The 21,468-nt window shown below is 39.3% G+C and overlaps 1 protein-coding gene across 1 annotated transcript; it reads left to right on the plus strand.

Moving 5' to 3' along the window:
- The first annotated feature begins 19,036 nt into the window (after window positions 1-19,036).
- LOC147898233 (uncharacterized) lies at window positions 19,037-20,145 on the plus strand. The gene has a single exon (XM_087379727.1). It carries the CDS (start codon window positions 19,174-19,176, stop codon window positions 19,783-19,785), a length of 612 nt encoding a protein of 203 aa, XP_087235853.1. The 5' UTR covers window positions 19,037-19,173; the 3' UTR covers window positions 19,786-20,145.
- The last annotated feature ends 1,323 nt before the right edge of the window (window positions 20,146-21,468 follow it).

Below are 21,468 nucleotides of genomic sequence, written 5' to 3' on the forward strand. Positions count from 1 at the left end.
AATGTAGTGCCTTTTTTTTCTCGCCTCACCATCACTCTAACCTCACCCGACCCTTAACTAGGGCAGACTATCTGATGGGGTGTGTTCAACCACTTGCCAAGGCTCCCTATGCCCATTGGGAATGAAGTGGCTTTTCAAGGTTATCTTCAAGTATTGGTTATGTTAAGCTTACTAATATAACTTGGGGAAAAGGCCCTTAGATGGATCAAATTGCATATCATTGTTCTTAGATATTTGTAGATAGAGAAGCCTACAACTTCCCACTTCACTTAGTTTTTCCTAAAACTTTTCAAGTTTTAAGGCCAAAATATAACTAGAACATGAAAATTTTTAAGGCCAAAATATAACTAGAACATGAAAAGTTTTATGGATTTTTAAATTGCAAAAACAAATTTATCAAATAGGCTTGAGTGTTTTCCCGCCTTTGGCTATACATGTCACTAACTTGTGCCCCTACACAAGTGCAAAGAGGCCCAAAATGGCTTTAAAAAGTAAAAGGTGAAATGGGTCTCCACTAGGTTTGATGCTATGGATTAAGAAATGCAACCACATTTTGCACACTTATGCCTCATTACAAGTAAGTGAGTGGAAAAGGAACTAATGCAAAATTATAAAAAATATCGAGTTTATTTAAAGAGCATTGCACATGTATGAATTTAGATTTTATAGTGCATCCATTTGGGTGAATTAAGCTACAAATATCACCAAATGTAAATTTTTAAGACCATTATGTAGTAGCTCCATAAGTGTGGAGCGCATTTTTTTGAAAATTTTGCCTTTCCAACCAAATAAGAAAAAGTTATTGAGTGTGGCCGCAAATGTAGGCAAACAATTGCAGTGTAATATTGGAAACCCATTAAGCCATAGCAAAGCCTCCTTTGTTTATGGAAGCTCAAGTAGTACACTTGTAAATGAAAAAATATATGTTTAGAACAATTATTTGATATTTTTTATTAATTTGGATAGCCTATACAGTCCAAGGTACATCCTTCATAGGTATAAGAGCATTACAATAGTTTAATGATCAAATTCATAGTGCCAATTTTGTAATGTTTTGATCTCATGTTAAAGTTCAAAATGCTTATATTAGTTTACACACCAAGTTTGTCAAATTTCACTGAGAAGTGCATAAGTCATGAATCGAGCAAGTTATACATATGTAATATAGTCTCTTAACTTCATAAAAAATGGTTGCTGGTGATCATGCTTTAGCCCAAATTCAATCCTTCCTAAGGAACTCTAGCTCATAAATACCACAATTACTTCGCCTATTTCACTATCCAAGACTTCAAGGCTATCCAAATGTATCATGCCACATATTAGCACATGTTTCCACTAAAATTGACACATTCCCTGAACTGGTCAATTCCATGCAATTGTGAAGCTTGTGGAGCGAGTAATCAAAAGGATATATCTTTCCATCAAGCCATATATCCATGGAAAGATATATCCTTCTAATTAGTTAAAGGATCTACGGCTTGATGGAAAGCTACCATATTTGAACTAGCAAGGCTATCTTACTCAAATTTCATACTCTTTCTTGCTAGATAGTGTAGATCACATGTCTTTTACAACAAGTTGAATTGGGACATGGAATTTGAGATAGTTGGTGAAGTTAGGACTCAAAATCTTGTACATGGGATGTACAATTTGATATCGAGGACCAATAACTTGGAACTCAAAATCAATGGACCTAGAATCCGAGGATCCATGATGATTGGTACTTGAAATATGGATACTTTCTCCAAGTGATTTGAAAATGATAGAATATAGCATTGAGGGTCAAGGAATCATTAAAATTCCATATAATCAGCCTTACTCATCATCAAGATGTTGAAGGTGGACCAACACCATCCACAATGCATAGAGTTAAAACTTGTAAATGTCATTTTGGGGAAGACATGCTTCAATGCTAGTGAATAGTTGTTATACACTTCATCAACATTTGAAATATTTCATAACGATAAAGATAAGTTGCAAAAAGAACCAAAAACAATGCTACATAAGTTCAAATGAAAATAGCAAGAGCCATAGTTAGAGATAGTCAAGAGCTTGTTGCTTGAATTTGTTTGAGCAATTCCTTACTATTAGTATCCCCTACTCTCCATCATATCAATTGTTCATAGTAGCTTGTAGTCATTTGCCTTTTACGTAATTGGACTGGCATGCTCAAAATCTCTCAACAGATGGCATGTTAAGAATCCTAGCTAGGCTTTTATGAAGCTTTTGTGAGAGGGTGAGAATGGTATGTTAGGATATTGTCAAAGGTTGGAAGCTCATGTAGATAATGTCAATACAGAATGTGAGAGGGTGAGAATGGTATGTTAGGATATTGTCAAAGGTTGGAAGCTCATTGCATATCATCAATACAGAATGTCATTATGATAGAGAAGAAAACAGGGAATGCCAGCCTTCAAAAAGAGAAACAAGATTTACAAGGCAACATTGGAACACTAAATGCTCACATGGAAGAGAGTACCATAGAAAACCTTAAACTTCCAAAATATTTCAAAGTTACCCAAAAAAAAACTTTATATGGAAGCTATTCAATGTGTGTATGCTTATGCAAAAGGAAATTACATCAATGAATGAATTGGCTAATAAAAGAAGGCATTGGAAGCATCAAGCAAGATCTTGTAGGACTATTTCAAAGCTCATCTCTATCCATCATGAAGGTTCTACTGTTTGTGGGAGAAGTGCTCACAACAAAAATGCTAGAATATATACATCCTCCTAGATTCCAAAAGCCTATTTGGGAAAGATAGGGATAGTCCATTAACTGAGTACTAGGACAACAAATCAAGAGCTTCTTGCCAAGCCATTGGTGAGGGCATAGGCAAATGATTTTCATAGGCGATACTTATTATCCCAAACAACAAAAAAAAACTCTATAAGCATTGGGTGCATGCACAATAGGACCACGAAAATATCATAAGCTTAAATTTGTTTGCATTGCCTATAATAAGATTGGACTACTTAGTAGGATTTATAGTGCTAATTCACAATGTTTTCATAAAAGATTGACTATTAGTCAATAGGCAAGCCTTAAGCTAGTGATATTGAGTAAGTAGAGACTGAATGTCCTCCATTAACTTCATACAAGACTCAAAACATCAAATTGATAGGCAAGTATGAAGCTAGTTAGATTAAGCAAAGGCAAAGTGTCCTCCATTAACTTCATATTAAACTCAAAATATAAAATCACATCTCGAATAATCCATTTCTAGCAAAGGTGTCAGGGAATTCCTTTCCACCATGCCTCAATAGATACAAGGAGAATGCAATTTTGCTAGTACTTTTTCTCAGAATTCACCAATCTAGGTAAATACTTGAGCCACGATACTTTGAATAAGTGCACATAGGACTTGAGACCTAAAACAAGTGGATCAAGCACACATACCCAAAATGTGGACCCAACACATGGAATGTAGGATATGTTCACCTAGGACCTAGAATACAAAATGTGAACTATACAAATCTGAGACATGTATAACTAATAAACCTATTACTCAAACTTAATGGACCTATAGGCTATTAATAACTCAAACTTAACAGACCTAGAATTTGAGGATCCCAAAACATAAGACACAACCAAGGACCTAGAATCAAAACAAGTAGATCCAATGCACATACTTAAAATGTGGACCCAACACATGGAATGTAGGATAGGTGCACCTAGGACCTAGAATACAAAATGTGGAATATACAAATTCGAGACGTGGAACCAATAAATCTATTACTCAAAATTAATGGACCTATAGGCTATTACTCAAAATAAACAGACCTATAGGCTATTACTCAAAATTAACGGACATACAATTTGAGGATCCATGATAATTCCCACTTCAAGTATAGATGCTTATTCCAAGTGATTTCAAAATCATACAATAAGACATCGAGGGTAAAGGCATCAACAACATTCCATATAATTGTATTTATTCATGATCATCAAGATATTGAAGGTAGACCAACTCACCTACCGCCATCCTCCAATGAACCAAGTCAGCACTTATAGTGCCATTCTAAGGAAGATAGGCTTCAATACTATCTACAATTGCTATCTTTTACATAAACATTTCAAAGATTAAGAAGAAAGATAAGCTACTACAAAAATGGAACAATGCTATGGCAAGTGTTTCATCCCCTAGACTCTCTATGCTAATAACAATCCCACACAAAAATGGGAGAAAGGTATCGATGATCGATCAATTAAGATCCTTTAGTCATTCAACCTGGTGATCATTGTACATTTAAACACAAGTCCAAGGCCATAGGATGACACATACAGGATTGAATCATATTTGTAACCTTAGGAATTGTTCACAAGTGAGAATCACCTTACCTACTCCTTGTTGGAAGCTTAAGGCATCCAATATATCATTTTCTATGTTCATTGCTAGTTAATTTAATTTCAACTATCATCTTTAATCCTTGTTTTCAATTCTTATCCTCTTAATATAGACCATAACATCTAAAATTTCAAGCATGATTTATGCATATAATGTGCATCCCTTGTACTTTGCATTCGTGGGCCTCCCTAAATGGGTACATATTACACTCCAAAAGTTAATATGCTGCATTTTAAAAAACATTCTATTTTCCATCTCCTATGTCATTTTCATATTGCTTTTTTAAGACCCACCTTTTGTCCTTGAAGCCAATGCAAATAACATTCACACTTGAATTTCTTTGATTATAAGTATGTGTCCTCCTAATATAAACATTTCCAATATTGAAATGCCCCTACATAAAAAGAAAAACACTCCTTATACCTCAAATCCTAATATATGTTCATGATATGTATTTTGCGTATACATGATCCATGTTTATGGTACAACCAACTAACCCATCACTAAGATGTTGAAAACATGTTTCATATGGATACCTAGTAGATATGTGATATCGTTTGAATCTCAAACATTAGGATATGATAACTTCAAACATTACCACAGTTATGTGCTATCATTTTATAACATGTTTTATGAAAACTTTTATGAAAAGTAAAATACATTATTGTCTTATACTCTTACTAATGTTTTGTGTGCATGCATCAAAATGATGCATGCATGTATGATGTCACATCATTTTCAAGATATAAATGATGCATAATTTCTACCACCACATCAAAGATTTATAAAAGTGCAAAATTTTTAAAAGAAGCTATATAATTTGACAAAATGGAACTAAGAATTTTTGTTAACACATTAAAGTAGAACATTGCCTCTTATAATTGGGAGTTATTGGACAAAAGAGAAGCCCAACATAGGTAACCGCATTGTCCTAGAGCAGTATAGTCGCAAATGGAATTATAGAACAAAAGATAGATATCTAAACCATATTTATAAAGTAGTGCAGTTGCAACAAAGCATCAATATTAAAACTTATAGAACAAAGGATAGTTATCCACTAGACAAAAAAATGATTATTGGTATTTTCAATCAAGGCACTCCATGATTGTATTCCCAATTTTCTAAGATGTCTCATCTACAAGATCCCACACATAACTTCCTAGATAGTAATTAATTTCACCCATGCACAACTCGATATACTTCATGAATGATAAGAATCATTAAGATTTATTAAATTAAAAATCTTAAGCTAGCTAAGAATAGCCCAACTATAGTACATTTGCAAAGCATAAATATCATAAATTATAGAACACAATTTAGATAGTTATTGTTGTATAAAATCATAGTTGGTACACTCAAAATCAAATCATGTATAATTAATGTACATGAAGACTTTCATCCAAAAAGCATTGCTAGCATATTTAATTGCCTCATTGCTAACTTTTCATTTCATGTAAAGAATTATGAACAATCATTGATCAAGAGCAAGGATAACTGTTTGGTTAAACAATGTTAGAAAAGAGAGAGATTGAGTAGTTGTGAGTGCTAGATACTGGTCAAACAATGTTAGAAAAGTGCACAAAAGTGCTCTAACATGCCCAAAAGCTCTAAAAGGTGGTCAATAAGATCTTAAAAGTACAAGAACTATGGCAAAGTGCTTTCATTAAAAATAATAAAAAATAAAACATGTACATCTCAGCAAGTGTTGTAAAACTATTTGTGAGTTGATAGGAAGCACCCTTCATCGATGGGTGGGCTTCTTCTTCCTTTTATTAGGGGGCTATATCTTCCCTTCATCAAACCGGTGCTACTTCTTCGTTGATGGGTCCTTCCCTTCATCACTGGGCTTCTTCTTACTTTCATCAGGGGGCTGCATCTTCCCTTCATCAAATAGGGGCTTCTTCTTCGGTGATGGGTTGTTCCCTTCATCAATGGGCTTCTTTCTCCTCTCATCAGGGGATTGTATCTTCCCTTTATCAAAGAAGGGCAGTTGCTTCCTTTCATCATGGGGCTATACCTTTCCTTCAAAGGGATCCTTTCTTTTTGTGATTAATGCACATGCCACCCCTACTCTCTCTTGATAGATAGTTCTAGTAGGCAAGCATAGTTAGTCTTGAGCATTGGCATATGACAATCTTTACATATAGAGTTTACATGCACAAACACCCAAAGCAAAACACATGCATAGGGTGGCTATACTAGGGCCATTGGATCTAGCACTCATCTATAATGTGCCCACAGTAGAGTATACACGTATGACCCTGCCACATTGTAAGAGGATATTCCTCTAGTTTAACTATAGTGGTTGTTAATATCACAGTCTTACCTTGTACATGTGCAAGTTGTTTGTTGATTCCTTCCTAGCTCATCCTGAGAGAGTGAACATTCTCCTTTAGCTCCTCCACTTGGTTCTCACTAATGGCATTAGTGCTATTTTAATCTACCAACTGGAACTGCACCTCTTGGAAGTCTTTAGCAACTCCGGTGTAGGCCTCTCTCAAGATCGACATAGTATTTTAGGTATAAAAAAGAATGGAGGATTACCTCTTAAAGTTTTCAAGATCCACAACATGCTCCTCAAGAGTGGTATTGTAATTTACTTCTAGGAAGTTCTTCTTATTTTCCCAATGTTGGGCCTTCTCTTTCCAATATTGCAAATTCTCATTCTTGTCGTGAGCTCCATCTTGGATGCTCTCTACCTGATCTATATTCTTCCGGTTCTTTCTTGAGCTATATCCTTCTTGCATTTAAGGCTCTCTTGTAGCCCTTGCATCACTGCCACAACATGTGCATTGTCCCTTCCCACTTGAGCTATAAGATTGTCTTTCTCAATGTTCAATACATTCTACATGTTGTAGAGGCATTGATAAATAACTTCCTTTTCTGCTTTCTGAGCTTCAAGTTGTTCTTTCATTTTGGCTAGATCAGCCTCTACTTGGTTCTCATCCATTCTAGTGTCTTCAAGCTGCAGATGTAGGTGCTTAACCCGCCTCTCTACAAATTCTCTACTCTCCCTTTCTGAGAGTGCTCTCAACGGAAGCAAGAACGGAAGAAGGAGAGAGAGAGAGACAGAGAGCCACATCCATCTGCATAAGCTCCATATCCTCTACTGCCACTAGTCCAAGCATGCATCTAAGTGTGGTCATCTTCATAACCGGAGAGAATATCTCATCAAAGTCCACATCCTTCTCTTGCTTGAACCCTTTAGCAACCAAACGGGCCTTGTACCTAGGCACATCATCACCTGTGACCTTCATTTTGTAGACCCATTTACATGGCAATGCTTTCTTTCCATGTGGCAAAGAAACCAAGTCCCAAGTCTTATTCTTCATAAGTGAACTCATCTCTGATAGTCTACCCTTGGAACAAACTTATTAGGCGGTCTAGACACTCTAGAAGATCTTCTTAAGGGCATTTCAGCTTGCTGTCCCACCTGCATATCAGCCACATTTGGCTCATCATTTCCACCAATAGATGATGCATCATCTACCCTTGATTGTATACCTGTGGGAGTACTTGGTGGTACCATTTCTCGCACATATGGTGCATGGACAGCTTGCTGTCTATCAACATATGCAGGTGGATTCACATCCTGGAAAGCGATTCTCCTCATTTCCACATCCTTCATGGGTGCCTTATGCATCTTCTTCTCATTGAAGACCACATCATGGCTATGTATGATCTTCTTTGCTTCTGGATCCCAGAGACGATAGCCCATCTCTCCACTTTCACCATAACCCAGAAAGATGCATTTCCTAGACTTAGGATCTAGCTTCTTTCGAAGCTCTTTTGGCACATGTGCATATGCCTCACACCCAAATATACACAAATGAGAGTAAGAGGGCTTCTTGCCACTCCATGCCTCTTCAGGAATACCACCATCCAAACTCTTAGTAGGTGATCTATTAATCACATGTACTGCAGTCTTCATTGCCTCAGCCCAAAAACCACCAGAAAGACTTGCATTGGAAAGCATGCATTGCAACCTTTCTTGAATGGTGCAGTTCATCTTTTCTGCAACTGGATTTTGCTCTGGAGTACGAGGGGATGTGAGCTCCCTCTTAATCCCACGTGTATCATAGAAATGCTGAAAGTCATGAGAGAGATACTCTCCACCCTTCTATATATTGGAGTCAGGATGCACGGAATAGAGGAGGAGGAGCTAGCTGATATGAGGGCGGCTTGGATCAATCAAGAGAGCTAACACGGTGCCACTGAGAGAGGGACACATAGACCACGCGTGAGACAGAGAGTGCCCAGAGCACATTCTATTGAGGTCTAACCTATCACAGCTTTCTGAAGGGGAGACCGACAGAGACGAGGGGTCACTCTGGACATAGCCTAGAGAATTCAGAGATTGAGGAGACCGTGTCCCCTACCACAATGTGAGATAGCTCGATGGATGTTGATATGAGATATTTTCACAGCTCACCAGAGAGCCATCACTGTACCGGGCTTTGGTTTCTAAGTCCCAACTCCATAGCTGACTTGATTCAGTTTGTACTTGATTGATTACTATCATTTTGATTTCTCTAGTAGAGATTAGTACTCAATAAGGGCTCTAGTGCACCCTTTGCTGCAAGCTCCATCCCTTGGAGGCTTGTATGACTCTACTTACACAAGAACCTCTACAACACTCAAAGGGAAGGTTGAGGCCCGTTGGGTTTCAAAGTGTGTCCCATCAAACTCATCCTTGACTTCTACTTCAACAACAATAATGAACATGAAAGGCCCACAAGAACCAAACCCTAGAAAAGGTACAGACTCACAAGAACATGTTGTTGACTCTACGCCACGAACACTAGAAGAAAATGCCAATTTGCTCATAAGAACCTTAGGGACTCAATGGATTTTGCAAGTTTATGTTGAACGTCAGGTAGTTCTACTGTTTGGTTAAAAAGGGTGCTCAATTGAAGCAATTTGATGCCAACAAACTTGCGACACCCTTTGTGTATGCTTCAAGGACACTCTTCACAGGTGCATTGAGCAAGTACACTACCTAGAGAGATGCCAAGTACTTTGAGTTTTATGGTTTTTAGTCCATCATCCATGCATTGGGTCCAGGTGAGAATAGAAAGTTGACATCATAGGTAAGAATAGGGCATGGTCCAAGCTCCACATCCTCTTTTTTTAATAGTGAGTCTTTGCCATTCATTGACAAGTCCTCCACTACATAAGGTTTAATCTGTCTCCACTAGGTGTCTAGGCTCCACATGTTCATTCGCACTCCATTCATTTGCACACCCACCAACATGTGGCCAAGGTCACATTGTAATACCTTCAATTTTCACCGATGCATCATCCGCACTTCACATGCACTTGCACCCACTCAGGTGAAGTCTAGAGAGGTCAGTCAGTCAGCTAGATTTCTCAACAAGGCCCAAAAATTGAGTCCCTACTATGAGGAAAATGTAGTGAGATTGATAACGCAATGACTGGATCACTCATTGCCATGTGACTAAAGCAATGACTCACCATCTACTCTGCTAATAATAATGTCACTCACTGCTATATCAATGCCACTTGCTGCTTTAGTGCTAGTCATTGTGCTAATGCTAAAGTTGACCCTCTTGCTTTACCATGTCCCCTATATAAACATGCAGGACCTCACTTATTATCATAATGAAACACTGCCAAAATTTCTACTGAATTTCAACAATGCACAAAACACTCTTAGCTCACTCCAGCTCCCATCGATCACTCTAGATGTCCACCACCTCCTTGCACTCCCTTAGTGCCCACGATCTATTTTCCATCAAAGAGCTAAAAACCAATGCATGGTCCTTTTTTCCCCTCTACCACACGATCTTCCTCAAACACCATGTCCATTCCACTCCCTGACCAAATGGAGTTAGAACAGCATAGCTAGCTACCCACGAGCCAAAATCTTTGGCATAGCAATCGATGACTTGCACGCTACAAAAATGATGCATCCCAGATACCGTGGATGTCCAAAACTTCTTGGAGCATGCAGTCCAAGTCACTAGATTCTTACCCCTCAGACATGACTTCCTGGATTGAGCAGTTCCAGGGTGTGACTCGTGCAGTCACCTTGCTTGTGCAAATCTAGCTCATGAAGCACCATAGTGTGGGGCTACCCAATTTCCTGGCATGCCTCCACAATCTCGAAGACACAACTGGGCAGATTTCTTCTACCATGAGCATCTGCACACATGGCAAGAAACCTGGCAACCCGATGTTGTTAATGCCCCTCATCCATCATTGATGACCCCATTCCGTATGGTTATGGTGATGCGAAAGGACAAGTTGGTTTACTCGTGGCCCCCTCCACAAATTCCATGTCGACAAAGCCCTTGCCTAGTAGGAGGAGAGAAGAGCCGAGCCAATAGGCCTAGGAGAAGGTAGCTGCTCTGCTAAAAAGAAGCAAGACAAAGAAGTTGCATGAAGGCTCTAGGAAGAAGTAGAAGTCGAAAGACAAAGGGAAAAGGAAGTGGCAAAGAAACTACACCAGGACCTTCTCCAACAATTACACAAAAGAAAGCAGCCAATAATGCTAAGTGCCTCCACCACAAGCACCAATTGAAGTGACCCATTGGCTAGGGGGAAGAAATAATTAACATGACATAGGAGCCACAAGAGCCCGAGCCCCCCCTCTACAACCTACTACTAGCCCGGGCTAGTAGCCTCTCCAACCCTTGTTCTGCCCCAATTTCTATCATAGCAAGCCATGGAATTTTGCACCTCCAGTGCCTATGCTTCTGCAGTGGGGTACCGTATTGTACTAGACCAGAGACACCTAGGTCGGCCAGAAGGAGATACTTTCATGGAATCTATCACGACCCTGATGGTCACCACATGTAACATCCTTCAACGGCGAATGGAGATCTTCATGGGACAGTATATGGTGTTGTTCCAAACCAACAACCAAATCTAGCAAATAGAAGTGGCCCTCCAAAAAGAAAAAGCAGAGCACCAAGTGGTGGAGGCCAGCGGACTCCAGGCAATATAGAACAACCAAAAGCTAGAGCAAGAGCTACAACAGATTCAAGAGGCCCTAGCCACATAAAACTCCAAAACCGACACCCTCCAAGTAGACTTCGAGGCCTTATAGAGATAGACAATGATGGATCAAGAACAACATGCCCGAGTCTAGGAGGAAAAAAGGGCCTTTGAGATTTAGGTGCAACATCAGGCCACACTCGTTGACCAGCTGCATGCAACAATCCAACATCGATCTCACTCCAGATGGATCTACATGGAGCATCCCCTTCACAATAAGGACCTGATCTCATCCCCACGAGAGGTTGATGGAAGCGTCTCCCATGCCTCCACTCTTTTCTTCACCTCACGCATCGTCCATGACACATTTACCTACTTTTTGCACACCATCTCCACTGCAATCCTCCCCATTGGCATACTTTTTTACAACACCCTCACATTGGATGACCTCTAATAGGTTTTTTGCCACACTACCGCCCAAGCCCATCCAATCTGCACCATGGCATATTTTCATGAGGATATATAGTCCTACTACCACACCCAAGCCCATCCAATCTGTACCATGGCATATTTTTATGAGAATATAGTCCTAGATGTCCATATGGACATCCTTACACTCTTTTACCACCCCATTGTATATAATTTTATGGCATGGAGTAGAGTGTTACAGGATTCCATAGAGTTTACCATGGCTATGCCTCTTCTTGAACTCATTAAGCCATCAGCCTTAGAATACCAACCTTGCAATCCAGATATCCTCCATAGAAGTCTAGAGTGGATGCAAATGTATGGTTGAAGTGATGCCGAATATATTTTCCAATACTTGTTCTGGGCTAGTAGTGAATAGTATCCTCCTGTAGGCATTATAGTACTGTACAATAATATACTCCAAGCCCTATAGAATACGATTCAAATTGACATAAGTCAATTTGATGATTCTCATGTGGCATACCCAATAGATGTACAACCCGATGGCATGGATGTGGTTTGGGACTTTTTTAACTTCATCTTACAACCACCACCGAAATCAGAGCCTAGACACAACTCCCAGCACAAACCCCAACTCAACTATCATGGGCACACACACAAGCACAAACCCCACCTCAGCCCTCCACATCACAGCACGGCACAATGGACATCTTGTAGTAGCCTCTCAAATAGGAGGGACCAGAAGACATGGGTACCACTTGCTGGTACAAAATCCTCAAAACCATGCTCTTCTCCAACATGGAAGGGCCCTATGATGAAGAAGGCTAAGAGGAGGTTGACTAGCACCCTCACAAAGAAGAAGACCAACTACTGCAAGACACGACTCCCGACCATGACACATGACATGACGCCATAGCTTCATTCTTCATGGTTGATGACATGGTAGTATTAACTAATGGAAAGGCAAGCTGTAGAGCTTCCACCTCACATGCAAAGATATCATGGAGGTGTGAGTTCTCACCGAATTGATCCAATGTAGCTTTCAAAAGTGGCGGTACAAAAAAAACCAACACACATGGGGCAGATATAGCAGACCAGACTACAATCAAGTCCCCCACACAGACGCCGATGTAGGCCTACAGTCACAGTGGAGGATCCCATTTTTAAAGCATGGAGCATTTTGGCAAACATACTGTTACATAGGAATAGAAAGGAGGATCGACCCCACTTACATCCTGCTACATTGCCAATGGAGTTAGCCAGATTTTGAACGAATGTGGGAAGCAGATTCAATATCACCTATAACTTCCCCAGGTTTGACTTTATAGAAGTTGGCTCCTCCTTAGCCCTAGTAGCTCAGATGCAGGAGTTTAATATTACCTTTGCCTCAATCCCTGATCTTGTAGTCATAGTCACAATGCATTTCTTCCAATCGTCACTGATCCTTTTTCTAAGGTTCCTTCCTACACTTGCCCTATTGGCTGAAGAGCATCATCAGTGGCTCCGTATAGAAATAGTTATCAATTTGAATGAGGGTATCTTATTCCCTCAAGTAATGCGCCTTTATGTACATGTCCACAAACTTCATGTGGTCACCACATTCAGACCTTCGAAGATATGTTCAAGACACACTTTTGGAAGTCGCTCCATTATTTTTTTCGCATCTTTGACAGAACCTTAGATCACTACTGCATCAAATCATTCCTACCTACTCTAAATGTATGCTACTTCTGATATAAATCTCTTTCTTTTGACCGTCTACTATCCCTACTCCAAATGTCTGCTAGTATTAATCTAAACCTCGACTACTCCTACTCTAAACCTTTGCTACTTTTGATTTAAACCTCTACTATTTCTACTTTAAACATATTCTATGATAAATTAGAGAGCAATAGGAGGCAGCTAGACCACAAGACATAGAGGCTGGCTCTCTGATACTCCATCTCTATGGCCACACGAATTTGAATGCCCAGAGTCCTTGCAAGAGTGCCAAGATCTGAACCTGCCACCCGGGGCAATAATTTGCGTGCAGATACCGTGAGAACAATGGTCTGAGCCACTCCAAGTGGAACCTTCTTAGTGGAATCAGATGCAGTGGTTGGTGGACTTATATAAAACATGGAGGCGGGAGTGACGTTAGTAGAGGCGGAGGCAAAGAGCAGGTAGACATGGAGTGGATGAAATAGGACTGAGTGACACCGGTGGAGCTTCTGTGAGTTGAACGACGCGGGATCTCTAATGATGCCACAAGCAACAAGAAGGCAAAGAAGGAGATGGTGGTGGACTTACAGCATTTAGTCAAAGTGTTCCGATAGATTATGCATATATGAATAAAAAGTTCTTAGTTCTTTACTTGGTTTTCACACGGCTGTGTTTCATGAATATTACGAAAATTCTACTTGCACACTTTCTTTGCCTTGGCGTTGTCCAAAATGATTGTAATGCACTTGCACAGAACTAGTTTGACTTCTCATCAGCCCATAGTTTGTTAGTTATGGATCTCCATAGTCCATCGTGAGTGCCATGTGTTGAGGCATTAACAGTGTGTGGGGGTTATCGCAGAGTTAGCACGGATTTCTAGAGGCACAAGTACCCACAATTGCATGCAGATGGCGGTTGCAATCGCACGTTGTATACCCATGTGATCAACATCTGTTGGGATATTTTTCTATGCTATCTGTTCACACATTCGTATTTCCAAAGATGCGTCTCTTTTCATATTCTTGCATCTCTATGTATTCCATATTCGCATGAGTAAGTATTTGTTCAGTGTATCCCATAGCATGGTCTCCTTAGGGTGTTACATCCCTCCCCTAATTCCTAAAGATTAGGAAACACTAATTTGGTCCCTTTTGAGACCCCAAATTACAGCTAATGCCCTAATATTAACCATTAGGGCTATTCTAAAAAGAATATCCTAGCAAGGAAAATTAAAAAAAAAGATTATTTTGATAGAGAGAAACTTTTGTAAGGTTCCCATTTTAAAAATCATACCTAAGGTTCCCATTTTAAAAAACATACCTAAAGTAAGGCCTTTCCTTTTACATGAGAGCAAAGGAAATGTTTTGTGATTGACATGGATAATTGTTTGACTATGTTTTCATGAGAAGACTTCTACCATATATCGAATGGTGTTTTTTTGTTTGTTAGTCTATGAATAAATTCACCAATCATACATTTGTTATATTAAATAAATGATGTGTTAAAATACTACATTGTCATATTTAATAAGTCAAGATGTATTTTCAATATATAGTTTATTACATTTATTAGTTCATGCACCATGATTGAAGCACGTAATTCTCATTTTAAAAACTAGTATTCAAGGTCTACATCATATTTATGATTCTTCTCTTTTTTAATGTGTTTTGTTGTTGTTATAATTCATAAAGCATACCAAGTCTTATACTAACATTACTATATGTTTTTTTTCCATAAGCTAAAAGATCTTGCAATCAAGAACACACAAAATGGGTTTGATCCTCAAATCTATTGGAAATAGGTACCTGCCTTTGTGTGTGGCCCAAACCCCTCATATAGAATGGTGTATGGAAGGTTGATGCATGCTAATGACATGTCATGGATTTAGGGGACTAAATCCCATAAGCAAACCGTGGAATTGGGTGGCCCTTGGATATATTAAGGTAATGAACCCTTGTCCAATTGTCTTGCTGATATAGAGGTTATGGCATCACTAGGAGGTAGGGGCTTGGGGCCCTCCCGCACTCCATGCCTTCTTGACATATGGCACGTTTTGCCACATTGCCAATAGAGGTACCAAAGTAGGGAAAACCTTGCAGACTAGATATTTTGACTTTTGGTTACTACTCATATGATAGTTTCCGATAGACAAGTGCATTAACTTTGAAAAAAAAAACATGAAAATCGTGGAATGTGATGCTCTTTGTGTGCTCTCTAGTAGACAAACTGTCTATGCATCATGGTGTTCTCAGGCAGCTTTCACCCTATGTGTGGTAGTCGCATTCACAATGATTCTTTAACCCTCTAAGGGGTTACCTATGTGATGGGGTCAACCTAATATGTTGGAGGACCTTGAACCCTAGTGGTTGGGTTAGCTTTTTGGGTGGTCAATTTAATATATGTTTCAATGTCTAGCCCATGGAGGGTGTTGAAAATAGATGCCTTTGTGTATGGCCAAACCCCTCATATAAGCCTCATATGGAATGGTGTATGGAAGGTTGGTGAACTTTGTTAATGTTACCATTGAAGAGCATCTCTTGATTCAAACCTTATAAGGATTTTCACGACATGATCACATTTGGTGTTATCACATTATTGCACACTATAACCAAGCATTAGATTACGTGCCAACACATGGTTCATGGTGACATTATAATTTTTATTGAGAATACAAACCCATCAATAAACAAAGATATATTGGTAGTATAATAAATACACCAAATAGACTTAGTTTTATCCTCCATATAGTTATACCAGAAATATATTTGGTTTTATTGCTAATATAGGTGATGAATCTTGTATAAAAGCCATAGTTCAGAATAGTATGAGTAAGATAGTTCATATCTTCTTGTGAGATTATGAGCTCTTTTCCCTTTTCCTTGGAGTTTGAGAATGTCCAAAGAAGAGATTTTGTTGGAAAAATGGCAAAACACGTTATGTGACATGAATGTGTTGAGTGTGGGGGGGTCTCAAGGCTCCCCCTCCTCACGTGGATGACACATGGATTTTGGGGGGTTAAATCACATAAGCAAAGATGGAATTGAGCCGTCTTTGGATGTAATAAGGTGGTTAAGCCCTCTCCAATCATCGTGCCAACTCTTTGGACAATATAGAGGCCATGGTGTGGCTGTGTAGTTCCAAAGAAGAGCTATTGCCAAGGTCATAGTTTATAGATTCCATATGACAAAAAAGAAAAAGGACAAAATTTCATTGTTTATTCATTAGCATGCATGCAATAGAAGAGCAATAAATTTTGTAGCAAACTAGAGAGAGAGAGAGAGAGAGAGAGGGGGGGGGGGGGGGATAAATGTACTCTTGTTGATTATAACTTGCAATTCTTTAAACTGAATTTGCGTTAAGGTGTGTTGAACCATATTTTTAAATCCATTTTATGTGTTTCAAATCACATAGAGCTATTTTCTATGAGATAAATCGAAGTCTTTACTTGTCGGGACTTGAAAGTGAGGGCTATAATTCCATGGTATAGATGAAGATACATTCATGGTGTGGCTAAGTAGTTCCAAAGAAGAGCTATTGCCAAGGTCATAGTTTATAGATTCCATATGACAAAAAAGAAAAAGGACAAAATTTCATTGTTTATTCATTAGCATGCATGTAATAGAAGAGCAATACATTTTGTAGCAACGAGAGAGAGAGAGAGAGAGGGGGGGGGGGGGGGGGGATATCTTGTTGATTATAACTTGCAATTCTTTAAACTATAACTTGTGTTAAGGTATTTTTAAATCCATTTTATGTATTTCAAATCACATAGAGTTGTTTTCTATGAGATAAATCGTAGTCTTTACTTGTCGGGACTAGAAAGTGAGGGCTATAATTCCATGGTATGGATGAAGGTGCATTCATGAGTGCAACATGAATGGCTTCCATCACGCAAGGTTGATAAGACAAAGAAGGATAAAGTCTCAAGGATGGATGAGATGGGCTAGTTGCAATGGGTAGCTAGGTCTTTGTCTTTAAAAAACAACCCTCTACAATTGTGTCGCTTTATGACTCTATGTTTATGTGCTCAAGATGAGGCCTTGAAACCATCACTTTTGTGTGAATAAGCATGCCCTAATTCTTAGGTAAATTGAATTGATGAAGCAAAATATAATGCATCTTTGGAAAGAGTGAGTATGATATACAACTCTTTCCCAAAAAGTGACAGTGTGATGAAACACAATTAGTGGGTGACGATGGTGTTATAGGCATATACATAGTGTGCATTATTTGACATTATATTAAACAAGTATTTAGTGAGCAACAGAGACATATAACTAAGTAAGAAAAAGGTGATGAACAACTAGCTAGTAATGATCGTGATATGGGTCTATACAAATTTGTGCATCGTGCAACATCTTTACAATATTTTGACTAACAAACTTGTTTTCAAATATGTTGCAACATCAGAGAGGACTATTTGTAGGGCTCCATTTGTGGACTATTTTTACCTAGCCTATATATTGGAAAGATCTCTCAAAGTTAATAGATACAAAGCTCTCATATCATAGTATAAATTATTATAAATGATTAATTGCACTGTGCATAGTCCTTTATGATAAAGAATATTATAATCTTGTGTACAACGCATGGGGGAACTATTAAACGAAAGGCCCTATATTGCAAACATAAAAATGACTAGTTGCTATAATAAAAAAGTAACTTTGAATGGCACCAAGGTGGGCCACCTCTCTTTTTGTCTTATTGTCTCGCTATGCATATATACAATGACAATCATTAATTGATTGCCTTTAAAAAGCTCACTCAAGAGTCCAGTTTAAGACCATGCACATGGCATGCTTTGTTAGATAGTGTAAAATTGCAGTAGATCCAACACATCAAATTGTTAAGGTCTTGCATTTCAACATTGGCATATTTGGCTTTGATCAATTGCTCTTAGATAAATCACAAGTTCTTTTAATCCCCATTCAATCTTCAAATTGTTAAGGTCATGCTTTTCAACATTTGCATTGATCAATTGCTTTGAGTTAGCTATAATATCACATGATAAATTTAATCCATGTTAGCACTTCCATTCAACCTTCAAATGCTTGACGGCATTATTATGTGAATACAAACTTGGTTAGTAATGTTATAATTGATCTTTTTAGAGTGGACTATGGGTGTGTGAATGGGTGGGTGAGTGTTAAATAAGAAGGGGGCGGCAACACGTACACCACACTCCTCTCGCTATGATAGCCGCTAGAGACACAGACCGTGACAACATGAGGCAAGTGGAGACTAACCTTGACAATGTGGTGGGTGCGACACGAGTCTTAGCACTGGGGGGAGTGGAGGGGCCCGACGAGCAGCTGGCATTTAGGCCAATGATAGGCGTAGGCAAACGGAGTGGCAAAAGTGGACAAAGCACGCTCCAGAATGCATTGGCTGACCATTTTGAAAATGTCCGATTCGCCACCAAAGTACTCACAGTGCCACCACCATCTATGCGTAATCAGTCGTGGGAACTCATGTCTCATTGCGCACACAGGTGCGTGCATGTGAACCCAGGTCACACAGTTGAATAGTCAACTGAACTCTCATCGTCTTCTTGGGTGAATATACTGCTTTATCGCCATTGCTCTTTCGCCTTCCCTTGCTTCATCGACATCGCCATAGCCATAGCCACAGCCCTGCCATTGCTCGTTCGCCTTCCCTCGCCTGCAATTACCTCTGTGCTTCGTGTCTCCCCTTCTTTCCAAGCTCCTTAACACAAACTCTCTTGCAACCTGCTATGGGAAATTCCCGTCAGCGATCCCTCAACGAGAAGAGGCAGACTGCTTGCATCATCTCTGGCATCTTTCTTGTGCTCATTATCATCCTTCTCCTCATATTGTTCTTCACTCTGTTCAAGCCCAAAGACCCCGACATCCAAGTCCCCACTATGCAACTGCTCTCGTTCACTCCTATAGGATATCCATCAACTGTCATCTCCATCAATCTGACACTGGTTCTGCAGGTCTATGTGTATAATCCCAATCGGGGCACTTTCCATGTAGCAAATGGCAGCGCGGCTAGCTTGTTTTACCACGGCACTGAAGTCGGAGTCGTCGCTGTCCCTGCAGGCTCCATTTCCTCGCAATCGTCTAACACAATTTCTATTGGCTTAACCGCGCAAGGAACAACCCCACTGCAAGGATCTTATCTGAGCGGCGATGTTGCTGCAGGAATTCTACCCATAAATACTTCAGTCGTAGTGATTGGCAGTGTCTCAACTCTTAATCTCTTTTCTCATCACTCGGATATCGTCTCCAATTGCAACGTGAATATCACCTTTAGCGCGAGCTTTAGCACCATACGTATTGAGTCCTATACTTGCCAGAAAAGCTACTCGCTCGATGGTTAAAAACCCCAGATCCCTTATGTAGCTGCCACATCAACCGAGGATTCGACAGATGAAGAGGACATGGTCATTCGGCCAAGTTTTCTTCAATGATGCTGCTACCAAGAAGATGATTATAAGTAGGTAAGCACTGCTTGCTCCCAACCACTGTGCGTTATTGTTAGAAGAGGATGTAATTTTACCACTGTGAAGTGGTCATGTATATTTGTGCATACATAAGAATTCGATGTTCCGGCTCTTGTAACTCTAAAGGAGAGATTGCATGCGGAATCTGACTGGCATAACCAAATTGCTTGCGGCTATGCATCCAAACAGCTGTGTATCCAACAGATGGGTGATGTAACATTTGAACTTCTACATCGAATTCCTGTACGCTGTTAAAGTCGCATGATTTATTCTCTCGTTCCGCCTACTCATTGACAGTGTTTTCGAAAGCGTTTGCGATTGAGGTGAATTGCGAGGTGAATTGCAGTCGAATAGGCACACGATGTTATCGATGCGCGTTGCGGGTTGAAAGGCCGTGGATGAGGACAAAGGCTGAGTCAAACAACATGGTTCGTTCGTTGTAATGTCCCACACTTAATATAGATTTTCGTTGGTTGTGTCCTTTTCTCCAGCTGGCAACACTGAATGATTGTAAATTGAACGTCGAATTTAATAGGGTCAAGATCCACCAACCTCGATTCAAAATACCTTCCATTGTTTTATATGCTTATATCAATCGTGGTAGATTCGGAATCATTTCTTTCTATTGCACAATAGGACGATAACCCACTCGACCAACGTAGATTCAAGATACCTTCCATTGTTTTAGATGCTTATATCAATCCTTGGTAGATTCCAAATATACCAACGTAGATTCAAGATACCTTCCATTGTTTTAGATGCTTATATCAATCCTAGGTAGATTCGAAATATTGTTTTTAGTGCACAAGAGGATAATATCCCACTCTACCCTAATTTAGATAAATGTTCTTCACATCGTGTTTACACTTTCTCTACCCAAGACTCCCCAACTCTTATATTTGTTAACTTTAAAATACCCCTAGATTCTCGTAACTCCCCCGATTCCTCTTGCTATTAATCTCCTCCTCACCATCACGTTGGCTTTTTTATCCTTTTCCTCCTCTCATTCCGAGAAAATCTCCCTTGTCCCATTATGATAGGCGGAGTTGTACTCTTTGAGAGTGGAATTTTCATCACTTTTATGTCTATATTCAAGAGAAACACAATTTAGCAAAAAATATTAGTGAAAGAGATACGTAAAAATCGTCTGATATAAATTAGCTACAAAAAAATTGAGATATGTAAGGGGTTACCTAATCTAGGAGACATGGTGCTATCTACACATTACACAAGGATAAAATATAGAAAGATAGATCACGAAACTGTTTTGGAGATGCATCACAACTAGCACCAGAGTGTTTAGGATAAAAGATTGATGATAGCCTCTTGTTAACATTTAATAGCCCATGCCCTCTCAACCTATTTTTTAAGAAATGACAAGTTTCACGAGTGATATCATATTGCTAGGTCTCTATTTTCAACTTGCCACTAGTCATAATCAAGCTTGTAGAATCCGTAGCTATATTGTAGTGTTAGTGTCTCAGAGAAATTGTGCCACATAGAGATCATAATGTTTTTCAATCACCATCATGGGGTGCATTACTCGAAAACCTATGTATA

Source organism: Dipteris shenzhenensis, chromosome 9, assembly GCF_047967505.1.
Source record: "Dipteris shenzhenensis isolate YYH24624 ecotype China chromosome 9, Dip_SZ_1.0, whole genome shotgun sequence".
Classification (NCBI taxonomy): domain Eukaryota; kingdom Viridiplantae; phylum Streptophyta; class Polypodiopsida; order Gleicheniales; family Dipteridaceae; genus Dipteris; species Dipteris shenzhenensis.

Excerpts from the sequence above, each read along its gene's own strand:
- LOC147898233 (XM_087379727.1), top strand. The coding sequence starts at position 19,174 with ATGGGAAATTCCCGTCAGCGATCCCTCAACGAGAAGAGGCAGACTGCT.